The sequence below is a fragment of the Heloderma suspectum genome, chromosome 4 (assembly GCF_057233095.1).
Source record: "Heloderma suspectum isolate Gila_16-S chromosome 4, 16-S_ref, whole genome shotgun sequence".
NCBI classification, from domain to species: domain Eukaryota; kingdom Metazoa; phylum Chordata; class Lepidosauria; order Squamata; family Helodermatidae; genus Heloderma; species Heloderma suspectum.
The window spans coordinates 290,783,642-290,800,477 of NC_139461.1; the positions used below are offsets into that span (position 1 = coordinate 290,783,642).

Consider the following 16,836-nt stretch of genomic DNA (forward strand, 5'->3'; position numbering starts at 1 on the left):
TTGTTATGTTACTCTTTGCCTAATCTGCTTGCCCTCTTCTTTCACACACACAAACACACACACACACGGTTTAACTGCATAACTGTATCAGCACACTTTAGAGCTACAATGTTCACAAACCAGCCAATGGTTCACCACCCACTTACATTCCACAGGCAAGATAGTGATCTCAGTGAGACATGATCTGGGGTTTCTGAATTGTCAGGCTAATTCACACTGTGAACCATAAAGCTGGGAGAGGAGCCACCTTGAGGATCCAATCAAAATCTGCTTCTAGACACATTAGTCTGTTTCAGCAAAAACAAAAGACTCTTTTGGCACCGTAAAGACTAACATTTTTATTAAAACACTGCCTGCGTGCCGTTTTCCAGCAGAATCATCGAGATTTCCACAGCAGCAGCCATTTCCAAAGGCAGAGGATGGTTGCAGCTCCCACAGGGTTGCGTAGGGTGGTGGCAAGGAGAATATGGACCAACAAAACCCAGAAGTTGCCCACCCTGTTGTAAAAGTTGCCCTTTCACAAAGCAGCCTGCACCTATTCATGTGAAACTTGGCATGCTTGATTCCCTTGGAAGAGGCAACTATCCCTCCAAATTTCATCCAATTCGGCAAGGAAATAAAAAGGTTATCAGCAGTTACCTTAAAAAAATCAATAAATCAAAATGTAAAGGTATGTAACACAAAAATCCGGCACCTGGTTTTCTGATATTTGGCAGGCATAATCCCCCCACAATGGGCTATTAGGCCTGCAGATTTCATCTGATTCTGATGAAAAGAAAAGAAGCTATAGCCATTTGTTTATTTCTAATAGCAATGGAAGGCACGGAAATTGGATTTTCTTAAGTCAGAGTCCGACCCGAGCTGAAGTACGTGGCCTCTGAATTGGTCTGAGCTGAATTGGGCTGTTTTCTGAATTGGTCTCCAAACTGAATCTTGTGGTCAGTGCACGCCCCTTGTGATATGTTTTCCCCCCATTCAGTTTGGACATGGGATGTACAAAAACTGATTTAGGTATAATTGATATAAATAGCCCGTAAGATGCTGTTTCTTGTATAATTGTGTTCTTTAATCAAGTGCTTGCTAGACATTAAAAAACAATAACAATGAATATCAATTTTCAATTAAAAGACTGAAAATGTAAATGGATTTTCTTAAAGAATGTTTATTGAATCAGAAGGAAATCAAAATATACAACTATCTAGAATTCAGATGCTAGTTTAAATTATAATATTAGTCTTATTCTTCCTCACTTCTACAATAATGTATATATCTGAATTTTCTATAAATGCTATTAAACTTGTGTATCATAGGATTTGCATATCATAAAGTATGGAGAATAATGTCCAGTCTTATAATCTGTTGTTGTTTTTAAAAAGAAATTAGGTTTAATGACAGGCATAAACTTTTTTTAAAAAGTATTTAAAACTGAAGGTCCCCCCTTAAAGACAGAAAAAATATTAATAACACAAAAGTAAAATACATCTTTCGAGTTAGTAATATAAAGGGCTCCAGGTCTGCCCCCTTGTGTTCCATTCTTGTTAATACTTTGATTACTTTATTTTTAAAAGTTAATTTCTTCCATTTTATTGCATCCACGCAGAAATACATGAGAATTAGTGAGACCTGTACATTTCAGCCTTTTCAATAATATTAATAAGTTGAAAATCAATTTGAAGCAGACCCTTAAAAGTTTATGACTCTATGCCCTTGGTACTTATAACTGAGAACAACAGTGGTGGCTTTTTTATTTTTAAAAACTGTTTAAATGTACAGTTTATCAAAAAGATGATTTCAATGGATGTTCTAAAGCTTATTCGTATTCTTTCCCCTCTGTATAATGCTGCCACGCAAAAAAGAACCCCTCTTGTCACATGCATCTAACCATAATTATTTTAACTTCACCCTTCTTATAGTACAGGGCAATCTTAGGCATGTTACTCAGAAGTAAGTCCCACTGTGTTCAATGGATCTTACTCCTGAGTAAGTGTGTTTTGTTTAGTGCTGCAGCCTTAGGATGATTTCTTTCCTTGGAGGTTAGAGTGATCACATCCTTTTCCTACATTAGTCTATGCAGACAAAACACTTAAACCATGGTTTGCTTTTCTTAACCATGGGTAAGTGCTGTATCTATGGCTTTACACCATATTTGATTAAACTATTCTTAAGATTTAGCTTATGACACATGGTTTTAAATGTGTTTGCAAACCATAGTTTGCATTAGCCATGGTTAAGCACTGCATCTGCATTAGGGAAGTGATGGTTAAGGCAGTTTCCCCACTTGCAAGGTGGTGACCAGTTTCCCTTAGATACATTGGCCCAGTTTGGATGATTGTTCCAGGCTTCATAAGTCATGGACCTATGAAGCCAGGAATGAGAGTCAGGGCTGAGTGCTCCCTCCCACCCCCCTGCCTTGTGCACTGCCTCAGCGTGTCCTTTCTGGGTAATTATCCTGTCTTATTAACTGACATTAAGCCAGAGCTTTTAATCTTAATTCAAGGCTGAAACAAAGCAGCACACAGGAGGAGGAGGAGGAGGAGGGAGGGAGGGAGGGGAGGGGATGAGTACTTGGCCCCAACACTAGTTCCTGACTTTATAAACCATAGTTTATGAAGCCTGGAATGACTGTCTGAACTGGGCCATCCACTGTTTGCAGGGCTTATATCAAAGGATCTTAACCAGGGTTAAGGCAACAAATGCTTACCAGGGTTAAGTGTTATGTCTCCTCTGGGCAACAGAAAAATGTAAGATGACTGTCTTTTCAGAAATGGTTTTCCGTCTTCTGACTATTGTATCATATATCTACAAAACCTGGAGGGCTCCTACCTGTCAGAGCAGGCAGTAGTGAGCTAGATGGACCAATGGTCTGACACAGTATAACTTCCACATGTTCATAGGTGGGAGAGTGGGTAGATTTATAATCTTCAGTTTAGTTTTGTTGACCGTTGCAAACCTCATGCTGTGAACCCCATGACCTAGACACTGTCCCTCAACTCAGCCTGTACTATCCCCATACCTATGGCAAGGAAAGCATCCACGCCCCTCAACTGATTCTGCAACACTGCTGCTTACTCATTGTTATTCTAGATTAATCAGTCCAGATTAAAAGGGCATGATGCACTGTAAGGATTGTTAACAAGTAGAAAATCAGTGGACTATATCCGCTAGCTCACTGCATGTTTTTGCATGCACTGAGAATTCAGTGCATGCATATGCATTGCATGCACTTGGGAAACATAGTTTGCATATTGTAAATTACCAAGGAATATACAAATTATGAACATACAAACTGGGTGTATTAAATTCAGCCAGCTTGGATTAAGATCCTTATTCTGGTTTGGGTTATAGCTCAGAACTTTGCTTCTTTTCCAAACTGGATCTGAAATGGACCAGTCTGGTTGGCTCAGCCCTACCTAAAGGCGTGTGCATTGAGATCCGCTAACCAGAGATCTCTGTTATTGTTCAGGGAGGCCACAGAGGTATGGGGCATGGGGCAGGGCCAAATGTGGCAGGACTGGCCCAAGACATTTTGCTGCTTGAGGCAAAGAACAAGATGGTGCCACCACCTCCATTCCACATAAAGTAGCCAGGATTCAACAGCTGAATCTTACTTCAATGCTGGGGATAAGGAATCATCCTCACTGCACCTGAAGAGTGCAGGGCAGGCTGCATAGCACACACAGCTCTCTTCTCCAACACCTTGCTGCCACCTGCCAGCATCTGCCACCTGAGGTGACTACCTCACTGCCTAATGGTAGGGCTGGCCCTGAGATGTCACCACCTTAACATGTTGATGGCCTTTTAACAAAGATGGGGTGGGGATTTCATGTCGAGGTGAGTTTTTTGGTGGCCACACAGGTGATGCGCTTTCGCCACTGGTCCTACTTTCTTGGCTTTTCCTTTCCTATTCACCTAGCCATCCCAGTCATAGGCCTTTCTCCAGTTCTAATGGTTGGCCAACTTGTTTCTTGGTCCTCTTTAGTAATTTACTAACCTTTAGAAGAAAATATTCTGAAAATGATAGCATTTCAAAATGTGCATCAGTCTTTGCCTTATGAGTAGCACTTATTTGGCAATAGCCATGTAAAGTGGAAGGGGGCATAGGAGGGATGAACCAAGTCATTATTTGTTTAATGCAAGGGAGGAAATGATGGGGATCCGATGATTCTTCAGTTGCTTCAGAGTATTCATTACTTGGGTTTCACAGTAGACACAATAGACACTGGATCTGTTTGCACTTCAGCATCAAGCATCCGTTTGGGGCTCTGTTGAAAGGGAAAAAACATAAAGAGAAATGTATAGATATTGCTGAAGCTGCTCGGAGTGTATTATGTGAAAGCCTAGGGCAGGCATTTTTAAAATTAATGTTCCTACTAGGTTTGTAGGCCACTTTATGCAAATGATGGAATAGGCTGTAGCCAGGGCTGTATGTAAATTTTACTCAAAAATAATATTTCTGAGCCAATGTCAACCACATTCTGTGTCAAGAAAAGCTGCAGCTTATATAAAATTTGTAAACCGGCCTGATTTTGCACACTTTGTTCTTACTAGCTATTATGGGGGGGAGCAAGGATTTTGAAGCCTCACATTCAGACCACTGGAAATGGTCTGTATTCAGCACCTCTCTGATTCAGGCATTGTTTTCAAGCTTAGCTTTGCAGGCATGAGGACTAGAAACTTGGGTGTTGTTTTTTTTTAATTAAAGCTGGGATTCTGCATCCCATAGCACCTTCTGCACTTTTGCAAAATCACAAAATACATACAGCCCTGGCCATAGCATTTGAAAGCTTATGTCGCAATACATTCCTTGACCTCAGAAGTGGCACAGGGCATTTCCTTGTTCATTTCACATCATTCATACAATATAACCTTTTTGCTGTCTGAATTTTTCCTCCAGAAAGCCTGTACATTATAGGGATTTATGTCTGCTGCTGGGCTGGAAGAGGTTAATCAACTATCATTTCTCCCATTCTAAGACACCAACCCCCCCGCATTTAAGAATACTGTTAAAATCCCACCGGTACTGTTTGTTTAAGCCTCCAAGGAATATTAAAGGAAAAGATAAGTTACTATTGGTTCCTAAGAGGTTCCAGGAAGCTGTTTCTTTTCCTTTAGTTTCCCTTATGGCAGGGAGTTGGATGAAATGTGCTAAAAGCGTTTCAAGTATAGACCTCATTATCATTGTTCATTTATTTTCTCAGGGGTGTCGAACCTCTTTCAGCCCCAGGGTCAACATTTCAGGGAAGCTCTCAGGGGCCACATTAAGCATGGGCCCAAAATACCAAAGACAGCAGCATACTTTAGCTGAAATCTCTTAGTGCCAGTAAGTAAGGAAGCTTTAGGAGAGGCATCCCAACCTTGTAGAATGGGAATAAAATTGTGCAAGACCCGGGAAACCACCAAACAATTGGTGGTTGTGGGGAAGGGGGTGGGGACAGGGAAGGGGGTGTGGCCATTTGGGAAACCCCAGAGAGCCAGAGTCTAGGAGGGCTAGATTTGGGCTTTGGTTCAACACTCTTGATTTATATACTGCCCGTTACCCAAGTGATTTACAATTAAAAAGTAAACAGAAAGGGCCCTGCCCAAAGGCTCACAATCTAAAAAGACACATATAGGAAAAGAAGATTGGAAGGGAAAAAGAAGTGAGATCAAAAGTGCTGAACAGAAATTCTAAACCATGCAGTCAGATTCACAACCCAGGGTATGTTTCCTTCCTAAACAGTACCAAGGTTCCTCCGGCTGTAATTTCAGCAGTAAAAATATTTCATGATTTTGGATGGAAACACGCTGAAGTGAGCAGGATACTTTATGCCATACTGCAGCAGTTCAAACAGAACAGAAGAGACGTACCTCAGCTGCTGCTGGGAAGCATGGGTCCCAGTTAAGCCCAGGCCTCCCTGGTTTCCTGGTTTGACCAGGGGCTATGGTTTTCTTATGGGTGGCCTATATTATTATTTTTTATTCCATTTTATAGTAATCTGTCTTTCTGCTACAAAAAGATGTTAATTTTCCCACCCTTCCAGTACTTGTTCTTTAGTGCTGTTGGTGACATTAAAATATGGCAACTGGCAACAAGGAGTTGCTAAAGGCCCAAAGAGCGGTTACTGCCAGTGTTGTAGCAAAGGTGCTGAGAGAAAAGCCTTGGAAGGGGTTCAAGGTGGGCTTTGGGAGCTCAAAGATTAGGTCCAAAAGCTCCCGCACTTTGAGCTAGATTCCCTGCCCCCCCACTATGGATAAACCGAAGTGTATTGATTTACACTGACTTTTTTGTTTTCGCTTGGCTGTTCACATGTAGCCTGCTTGGCCTTTTTTGCGACCCCGCCCCCGCTGCTGAATTTACCGTGGTGGCAGCAGCAGTGGTAGCACAAACCCCGGTGGCGCAGTGGCAAGAAAGAGTGTTTTTTATTTAAAGCTAGGTGAGGACATGACTTGTGTGGCGGTGGCAGCAGGCAGGGGTGCAGCTTAAGGTGTGAACACAGACAATGTCAGTGTCACACATGCTGTCTGTCTCAGTTCCCAACATTTTGGGCCGGTTTGCATGGCACGCTGGGCTCACCATGGGTTGTTTAACCCATGATCAGCTGCGATGTGGGTGGCCACCATTATGAATATGCAACCCCCAATCTGGTTGCGGCGTGTTGTTTGAACCCAGCCACCATGGGTTATTCAAGGATTAAAAAACCCTGACATAACTCTATCTCAAACTGTGGGTTATGCTAGGGTTGTTTAACCCTCGAGCAACCCATGGTGGACAGGTTCGGATGACACACTGCATTGCGGTTTGCATATTCATAATGGCAGCCACATGTTCCCAGCACGTGCTGTGGCTCATCGTGTGAACCAGGTCTTTGTCATTCTAGTGCAGGGATAGTAACCATCTGGCCTACAGGCTGGATGCAACCCCCAGGGGGGTTCCCCATCTGGCCTGCAAGCTTCTTTTGCTCTTATCTCTGAACACTGATCAGAGATAAGAGGTCATTTAAAGGCAATGAACCTTTCAGTACCCTGTAAAAGCTCAAGCCAGAGTTGAGGTGTGCATTTTGATTAAACATCATGTCCTTTGATGCAATAGCACTCAAGGGCATTACAGGAAATTAAAATGACCCTACATTCCTGCAGGCTTCTTTCTCAATGGCTTGGGGGGAAAGGAGCAGATTCAGCCTACACCCCAGTGGTATCTCATAGAAGTCAATGGCAGCCTCCTATAGGGACATTGCTGCCTTCTGTCCTGGATGGTCCAGCACGCAGAGATCCTAACGGGGAAACAAATGTATTATGAAGAGATATTCTGCTCCCCATGCCCTCTCTAGTATATGGGCCCTGCCTCCACATGGACTTCACCTGCCATTTTACTAGTGTTAAATAAATCACAACAAGCTTAGCCACAGCAATGCATCAACTGCCATTCTCTAGAAGAGGTGGAGGAATCAGGGGCAACTGAGGCACTCTTCTCAGCCTTTTGCTCAGGCTCACCTCCTCCCACCAGAGCAGACTGAGGGCCAAACTACACACTACGTTAAAGATGTAACGTGCAGCTGCCCCTCTACTTTTTGATTACTCACATATAAGCACAGGGAGGGCCTGATCTGTATTGGGACTACTGCAGACTGGGAGGGAGAAGATTAACCCTTCCCCGCCTGCTCTGTTCCTGATATTTGCCCCTACCAATATGAGAGTTTATAAATGGAAAAGAAACAACCCTCCATTGGTGTCAGTGGAGGTTTTTAAAAAATTAAAATTAAACCTCGTGTGTTGTAGTCCTGATCGAGATTGGCACCCCTCAGGCTTACCTATGGGCAATTAAGAAGTAGATGGGGAGCATATTGTTGTAATGTCTAGTTTGGCCCTGAGGAGGGAAGGCCCAATTGGTGTTAGCGCTGGGTTTTAATTTTTGTGAACCGCCCAGAGAGCTTTGGCTATTGGGCGGTATAGAAATGAAATAAATAAAAATAATAATAATTAAAAAAATTAGCAGGGTCCATGTGAATTCCGTGAATTCCGTGAATCCATTAGGCGTCTCAAACCAGGAGGCCTTTTTTTTTTTTGAAAGTGGCAGTTGTTTTCTGCAGTTACATAGTCGTTCTCCCTCACCTTTTCTTTCTTTTCTTTTCTTTTCTTTTCTAGGCCACCAATTTTGCAAACCTTGGTTCAAAGAAGATCACTCCAGCATACAACTGCACTTTTGAGTCAATAGAAAATGGTGCCTAGAACACAGGCTCACCTGCAATAACCACAGTCCCACACCTAAGACACACACTCATGCTTTCTGGCCTCCCACATCTTTTCAGGAAATGAGAACTAACGAAGGTGTGAGAAGATGAAGAGTCAACTGTGGATGTGAAATTCCCACAAAATAAAATACAATCCACCTATGTGAGTGGAGGATTTCCTCCCTGCCCTGTTGCTCATCTATAGCACTGAGATGAATTTCTAGCATTTGGGGAAGAAAACAACCTTCAAGGACCAGCCTGCTGAGAAAGCCCCCTGCCCCGGTCTTGTGAATTAGAAGAGTACCGCTTGTAAAATGGGAAGTCCTTAAAGCTCAAGGCCTCAAATACCACCTGGAGTGGTTTAGGACCAAATATCACCGTGCATTTTGAACACTGCTTTCGATACTGGTCTTTCCCTCCACAGGGGTAATTTTGAGTAGACAAATAAGAGAGAAGGAAAGAGCCAGCGTGGTATAGTGGCGAGAGTGTTGGACTGGGAGTCGGGAGATCCGGGTTCTAGTCCCCACTCGGCCATGGAAGCTCACTGGGTGACTTCGGGCCTATCACAGACTCTCAGCCCAGCCTACCTCACAGGGTTGTTGTTGTGAGGATAAAATGGGGGAGGAGGACACCACCTTGGGTACCTTGCAAGAGGGAAAAAAGGTGGGATAAAAATGCAATAAATAAATAAAATTAAGCACCCTCTCTCCCCTGCTTGATCTCAGCTTCTGAGACTGCTTTACTTGTAGGGAGGGAGGAAAGAACTGAGTATGTATTTAATTTCAGCTGTAAATGCATATGCCTCTTGTCCAATGTGTAGACAATGCATACATGTAAAATTTGCACTGTCTCTTTAAAATAGTTGGTGATTCAGAAAGGATGTGTACCTGCTGACTTTCCCATTTGTCTAGAGGTTCATTTATTTTGTAAACAGGTATCCAAACTAGAGTTCCGCAAAAGTGAAAATCAGAAAAATGGAAGCCTCTTTCTGCAAAAGTGAAAATCAGACCTCAGTTGTGAAAGAAGGGTGCATTCCTTCTCTCTCTTTTTCCCCGCCCCCCCCCCCACAAATAATGACTTGCACTGTCCCCTTCTAGTGGAGACAAAAAGGGTTGTCACTTATGCAGTTCTGTCAGTTTCAGCGTATGACAACTGCTTCCGAAATAGATCTTTGGGTTTCAGTGAAATTAGGCAGTTAAACTGGCTCATCTATTATTCTAGCTTTGTTCATGCTGGGCCAAAGTCACCTAGCTAAAGGTTATGTTATGTTCCACACGTGCAGAATCACTTGTAGAATAGATACATCCAGCCCTATATTTCTAGATACTTTGTAGAAGCATGTGAAATGCCAGAAGGGCCCTGTGAGAGTCAAACTAGATGTGGCATTCAGCATGTGATTGGCCCTTGCATGTCTTGTCTCTGTTTACAGCAGCTGCAGAGAAGGGGATGATCCGGATCAGGGCCATGGCAGGGGCAAAGGGTTAAATTTGAGACCCACATATTGTGGTCTCAGTCTGGATCCCCCCCCCCCGCCTAGCTGGTGCTATTTAGTAAACAAAACCTAAGCATGTAAAGGCCAATCACATGCTTCATGTCACACCTAGTTTGGCTGTTAGCCTGTTACAAAAAGAATAGGTTTGTGACACTTTAAAGACTAATAGCTGTTCTACACAAGGCATTTATTGCGCACTCATCACTCCCTACTCATGGTTCTTTATATGACTTTGTGACCCTCCCTTTTTGCTTCTGTTTTTAAACAGCACTTCTGGTGAGTTTTTTTAAGAGCAGAAAAGATGCAGTATTATTTGTGAAAGCAAAAGAAAATGCCTTTTCTACTTATGTAATTGTGCTATTCTGCTATACCACAGTGCCACCTACAGGGTATGCAGTGGAAAAGCAGAAAAGGAAAGGCTCATTATGTAGTGCCTGGATCTCAATTCTGCAACAAAACTGAAAGTAGATATAGCGAGTTAACAGCCACATATAGAAAAGCTTTAAGAGATTTGCTATGGCTTTTTGTGCACTGCCACCCACTTGCCCCTGCAGTGGGTTCTAATCTGCCAAAGTCTATGCCACAAGACTCATTTTTTTAAAATGTTTCCTGTCCAGACTTCCTGGGAGATTGCTCTTTCTTACTAGACCTGGTGCTGGCACCTAGCACAGAGCAGTCACTATGGCTGACACTGGTTGCTAACTTTCCTTCTTTAAAAAAAAAATCTTTAAGGCAACAACTCAGCTGTGCCCCATGCTGCAAAGAGAAGAACTGGGTAAGGACACAGCCTCTACTATCTTAATTGCTACATCAAGGCCCAGAGGCATTCTGGGAAATGAAAATGGTGTCAGCAGCTGAAGCTCCGTTGCCCAGCATGTTTCTTCTTCACACTGGGTTGAGTGCCATCACCTGTCAACACTGTTACCCACCTCCTGGTAAGCTTACTGGAGGGGCGCCAGAGGGCAGAAGCCAGCGTGCCCAGGGCTGCCTAAAACCATGCCAGCTCTTGAATGCAATCAAATGCATGAAGATCCCAATTTACCATTTCTGGCATAGAACTAAGCCCTGGGAACAGATTCTGAGCCCTGGAAACCCCACTCTGATCACACAAGAATGCTTCCAAGGATGGCGGCTACATGAGGTAGATGAAAGAAAGATGAAAGGTAACGTACAAGGCCCTTAAAAAACCCGCCAAATGACTGCCTCTTCTCTGTCCTCTTGGGAGTGTTTTCCTTCACGGCATCCCCTCCATTCTGAAGGGAGTCTGTCTCGGCTGTTTCTTGCTCCCTGGAATCTTGCTGGTCTTTGGCTTCCTGTTGGTTTCCTTTCTGCACGTTCAGCTTCTCTGTTGAGCTCTCTTGAGTCTTCTCACCCACAGGTTCTTTGTTTTCAGTCTGGGTCAAGGGCCTGTCTGTGAAGTCCAGTGTCTAAAGCAGTTTCAAACATCAGTTATTTCTTTTTTGTTTAAAATAAGAAATGCATTTGATTTGGCAGGAGGTTCCTTAGTTTAGTCAAATTAAAGTTTCCTTCCCTGCAAGCCAAATAGCAGGAAAAAAACCATTTACCCAGTAGATTAGAGGCTGCAATCCTATGCACACTTATTAGGGAATAAGTGCCACTGAAGGGCTTACTTTTCAGTAAACTTGCATAGGATCGGGCTGCACAGCATATTAACAGGTAGTTCAGTCTGCCAGCCTTACACACAAGAGTTGCCTTTTCTACAATTGTAGGGTTACTCGTGTGAATGAAAACGGTAGAATTGGTTTTCTGCAAAGCATTTCTTTTTTTAATTTTCTTTTACGCATCTCTCTAGTTTTATATTTCTTCTTGCATGATAAAAAGGAGGAAAGATATTTGACATAGGACCATGTCCAGATGGCTTTTATTTTGGCATTGGGGTGTGCTATTCAGCATTCCCTAATAGCATTTTGTAGCACACTTTAGAGTGTCCAATCTCAGTAATAATTACAATAACCCTGTAAAGCAACCCAGTATTACTATAACCCCATATTGTAGATGCGGTTGTGAGGCTAAGAGATAAAGCCACGTAGGGTGCAATCCTATGCATGGCTGGCTGGGGAATGCTGGGAGTTGTAGGACTTTTTTCTGTCTAAACGTGCATAGGATTGCACCCTTAGTGAGTTCATGGCTGGGGAAAGATTTGAACCATGTAGGTTCGCCATGTGTCTTCTTTTACAGAGAACAGTCCTCTATTCGAAGGGCTGCCAGAGGACTGTCCATTTGGGTTAAAGATAAAGTACCCTAAGAAGGGAGAGCTGGGACCTGAAAGTTGTCCATCAACAGTTATGACCTGAACAGCAGACTGAACAGGCAGGAACACAGGTCACCTGGCCACAGTCTTCTACACTATGGTGAGATGTACTGTGGGATGCTTAAGCCAATGCTAACTGAGCATCGATCCACACTGCTGACAGGAACCAGCACGGGATAAGCACAGAATGTGCTTTGCCTTCCATACTGCTGATTCCCTGCAGTATTCCCAGGGTTTCGACAGATACCCCAGGTGGCAGAGCACACGCTCTGTATGCAGAAGGTCCCAGGTTCAATCCCTGGCATCTCCAGGTAGAACTAGGAAGTTCAATCCCTGGCATCTCCAGGTAGAACTAGGAAGGAATCCTGCCTGAAACCCTGGAGAGCTGCTGCCAGTCAGTGGAGGCAATACTGAGTTAGATAGGACAATGGGCTCACTTGGTATAAGGCAGCTTCCTATGCTGGGATACATCCCATACATCCCATACTTCTCATTCGGTGCTGCAACATCCAGTTTGGAGCCCAGGAAGTTGCCATCTGGACACAGCCCTAGGGAAAGAAGCTTTTTACATACATGCATGCAACGACAGCTCTATGACAAAGCAGTAACCACGTCTGCATCCTAAGCCATGAAGCATGAAACCAGAAGAGAGAGAAAAGAAAGAGAACTGAAAGATTAAGATAACAGATAAATAACACCAAAATACAGAAAGGAAAGGTTATAAGAACAAAATTTTCCCCATGTAAAATTACAATACTCCACCAGAAGATTGACAAGCCATGATTTGGTCAAGGAAGTCTAACGGCATAGAAAATTCTGCATGAAATTGCAAATGGAGAAAACATGACCTTTGCATTTTTTATTTTTTGGAAAGCATCAGCAATTACAAAGCAGTTCACTATAGTAGAGGGAGGAAAAAAATCGAACAAGATCTGGGCAAGGCATGAGGATCAAAAGGATTCACACACAAACTATGCAGTTTTTAAAAGAATAAGAAATCAAATGGCACTGTTCGTGTTGTGCACTTCCACATTATGAAGTGCAATTAATTAATATTCACCCACACACCCCTCAAGCCATCATGGTATAACTGGGACATTACGCCAGAGCTAGACATCTGGAAGCAACCACATCCTTTAAAAGGTGGCTCATAGGTTGTAATATTTTCAGTGCTTATGAGACAGCTAGTGGTTAACATCAAATATAAACATTATTGTTATTTTAAATTTAATTTGCTTGGCCCATTGGACATGATGGCTGGGAGTGATGGGAATTGTAGTCTGAATCATATTTGGGAAAGGGTGCTATAGGGGCTGCAGAAGGCAAGATTTTCATTGATGTGAGAGCTGAATCAACCCAATGCCTGAATCGTTGGTTTGCTGCATTTTGGTAAAGTTCTAAGAAAAGCGAGAGTAGACCAGAGCATCCAAAGAGGGGCTGGCCCCACCAAAGGAGAAACAGGCTGTCCCACAACCAGTCCTGCAAAAGGGCACGCTGAACAGTCAGCTTCTTGATGCCTCTGTTGATGCTCAGTGACCTCTGCCCTTTTTTTCAGCATTCTGTACTGCCACCACCATGAGGTTAAATAAAGTTGAGTGGGGACTGTTTCCCTTAGCAACTGTGAAGTGTTGCATGTGGGCACATTGCATATGAACAGTCCTAATGCTGAGTCCTCCTGTAAGGGCTTCCAGCAGTTTAAGGGTTTCCGGAAAAGCTAATGCAAGTGGACAATTGGCTGGATGAAATGATAATAGCCTGTGCAATACTTAATACTAAACATCATAAATTAAATAAGTGTGCCCTATTTACTCAGTACATACTTAGAGCTGATATTTTGTTAAAACTTATTGCTGGCTCTTCTTCGAAGGAGCTCACAATGCCTCATATATGGTTCCCACGCAGTCAGACTTCAGCAATAGGACTGTGTCTTGCACCTTATGCTAGACAAAGAGGAGTCACCACTTTCCACAAATGATAATTACAAGGCTGCTACCTATTATGGCCCACATCTTGTACTGTACAGATGGTAAAGCTCAAGCCAATTGGTCCAGACCACAAGGGCTGCAGTTCTGCTTGATTCATTTTAGTTTTGATTATGAATACAGGGATTTGCTTCCAAAGGAGATTTTTTTTTCTTTTTTTAAACGTAACAGTGCCACTTCAAAATGCAAACATTATTAGGAAACAAAGACAGGATGAAATACAAGAGGTCAAAGATTGCACATAAGGTGACAGTGTCGTGTACAAATCAGTGACATTGTCATTATGGTAACACGGCAGGGGGGGAGCTCCAGACGTCGATTTTCAGATGAACCCATCACCAAGAGAAGACTGAATGATCCATACACTTACTTGGTGATTAGGCACTTGACCATTTACGTCTTCTGAAGGAGTTACCCTTGCATCACTTCTGACTGACTAAAATAACAAAGGATGGTATACTTTGCTTCTGTGCTCCTATGGCGATTACAGATGAGTATTGGATGACACAAAGTAGGCCCCTTTGTCTCTGCCCCTGTTTTTGAACTTGTGAACAAGGTATAGAACATTCCCCAGGGAAGTCTTCCCTTAGCATGTCCTTTTAGGATGAATTTGGCAACACCTCACTTCATCAAGCATACCGCTTTAGGCTTCCTACAGTTCTCAGGGCAGGCTTTAGGCATATCCATTAAGAGCCCATCTGGGGACAAGCTGACTCAGTGTGTGGGTGAAAAATCACCAAATTTAAGCCTTATGGCCGTAAGGTCCAAGGCAGTTGTCTGAGACCTGGGAAGACTTCTACCCATCAGAGTAGACAGTGCTGGGCTAAACAGACTGTCTACTGAATTAGTATAAGGCAGCTTCACATGCTTGCATTCCATGAGGAACTAAAGTGGATAGTTTTGCATGAGAAGGGCGTTGAATTTCCACATAAAACATAGGTGCTCTCAATGGTGATGAAAATGAAACTAAAACCAGCTAAGTGACATTCTGTGTTGCATCAGAAGGATGTTGCTCACATCCTCAGGCTCTGACTATCAACAATGGAAGCCCTCTAAATGATGGACAGTGCACAACAAAACCCCTTGAAATTAGGAACATCAGTGCTTGTTCCATGGGTTTTAAGAGATCTGTCTTTTTCATAAATCAGCAATGCACTGAGTCTTGTCATACTTCCAGCTACTCAGAGGTCTGTGGTATCTGAAGGTGTGTTCCATTGTTAATTGGGTGAGGCCTACAATGGTTATTCAGTGAAGTCATGCAGCTTTAAGCTGCCAAGTGGTCCAATAAAATCTCTTTTACAGATTGTGTGTCCATCTCTGCGGCAGTAACATGAACACCAATGGAGGACTGCACCAAAATATAGAGAAATGCAACAGGTGAAGCCAAGTAGTCTTAAGAAAAGCCTTGCTGGATCAGACCAAAGGCTGGTCTACTCCAGCATCCAGCTTCCCACCCTGGCCAGCCAGATCCTTATGGGAAGTCCACAAATAGGACATGAAAGTGTCCACTGTCTCTCCACAGCAGTTGGTATTTAGGTTTACACATAACACTAAGCCATGGTGTGGTTTGTTGAAATGTGGCTTGTTGTTGTGTCTGAACCCATCTCTGCAAACAAACCATGATTTTCTAACTATCTCTAAGCTGCAAATAGCACCCAGGCTTTGTTGTGGGCTTACGAGGTCTGGCTTGTTTAAACCATGCTTTGTCATGATGTCTGAATCCAGAACTGGCTTGTTTGCACTGCTGTCTGCCTTGAAACAGAGGTGTCCAGCAAGAGCAGCTTGAATACGCAACTGCTCTGAAGGCTAGCAAAATGGGTAGGAGAGAAACAAACCAGAAATAAGGAAAACACTTTTGTTTGCTTGACTGCAATAGACTATTTGTGGCTAATGCAACAAACCATGGTTAACATAAACCATGGCTTAGTGTTATGTGTAAAAACAGCCCATGTGTGCATTTGCGTAGCCATATGCCACCACCAAAGAATGACTCCTTGAGCAGAGGAGTATGACTATCTAATTCCTCTTGGGTCATACTTTATATCTCTTCCATACAAATTAAAAAATATATACTTCTTACCAATTTAAAGAATTTCCTCAGGTTTGTTTTGGTAGGTTTCTCATCTCCTTTGGTCTTTGTTTCTGCAATTTCCTGGCTTCTGGATTCATCTTTAGCTGGGACTTCCGGAGATGCTTCAATTCTCTCGGTATTTATCACTTCTATGTCATCTGTTGGAGTCTGCAGGTTATTTGTAACAAATGTTAACAAACAATGCAAGTATTCATCTGTGACAACACAAGATGGCCTATTTTAGAAATTCAAAATCTCCTACAGGAAAAAATAAATATGAATAAAGCAAATGATAATGATAATAATGATAATAATAGTATCTTTTAAAGGAGTACAAACATTTGTTTCAAAATTTAAAGAGCCAGACAGATTTTTTCCATGTGTAGGCTTAGAAGGAGGAAGAAACAGTGATTCTTTTCCTCCACCTTTTCCCATATGCAATGCTTTATTGAAAGGGCCCATAGCTCAGTGGTAGAGCAGATGCCTTGCATGCAGAAGGTGTCAGGCTCAGTCCCTGGCATCCCAGCCAAAAGAATCCCAGGTAGCAGAGGTGAAAAGACCCTGAAGAGCTACTGCCAGTAAAACTAGACAGCACCAAGCAAGATGGTTTGACTTTGTATAAGGCCAAAGTCTGTGTTCAAGATTTCATGGCAGGGCTTATGCCTACCTGAAAACCATAGCCCCTGATTCCTCAGCCCCTTTGCCAAAGATCGGCTGCTGGCTGCAGTTAGGGATCAAGGAAATAAGAGGAAAGGGTGTCTGGATCTCTCATGCAGCAGCACGCAGAGGAGAAGGAGGAACGAGTTTCTTGC

The 16,836-nt window shown here is 42.9% G+C and overlaps 1 protein-coding gene across 2 annotated transcripts in view; it reads right to left on the reverse strand.

The window, feature by feature from the left end:
- Positions 1-1,050: 1,050 nt before the first annotated feature.
- The window catches only part of BCAS1 (brain enriched myelin associated protein 1), a 92,934-nt gene continuing 77,148 nt past the window's right edge, over positions 1,051-16,836 (reverse strand). For both annotated transcript variants that reach the window (XM_084854177.1, XM_084854176.1), the window contains 4 exons: positions 16,034-16,192; positions 14,324-14,389; positions 10,872-11,126; positions 1,051-4,262 (listed from right to left, as the gene is read on the reverse strand). In XM_084854177.1, coding sequence (XP_084710303.1) covers positions 4,188-4,262; positions 10,872-11,126; positions 14,324-14,389; positions 16,034-16,192 — 555 coding nt within the window. In that variant the 3' untranslated portion in view covers positions 1,051-4,187. The remainder of the gene's footprint in view (positions 4,263-10,871; positions 11,127-14,323; positions 14,390-16,033; positions 16,193-16,836) is intronic.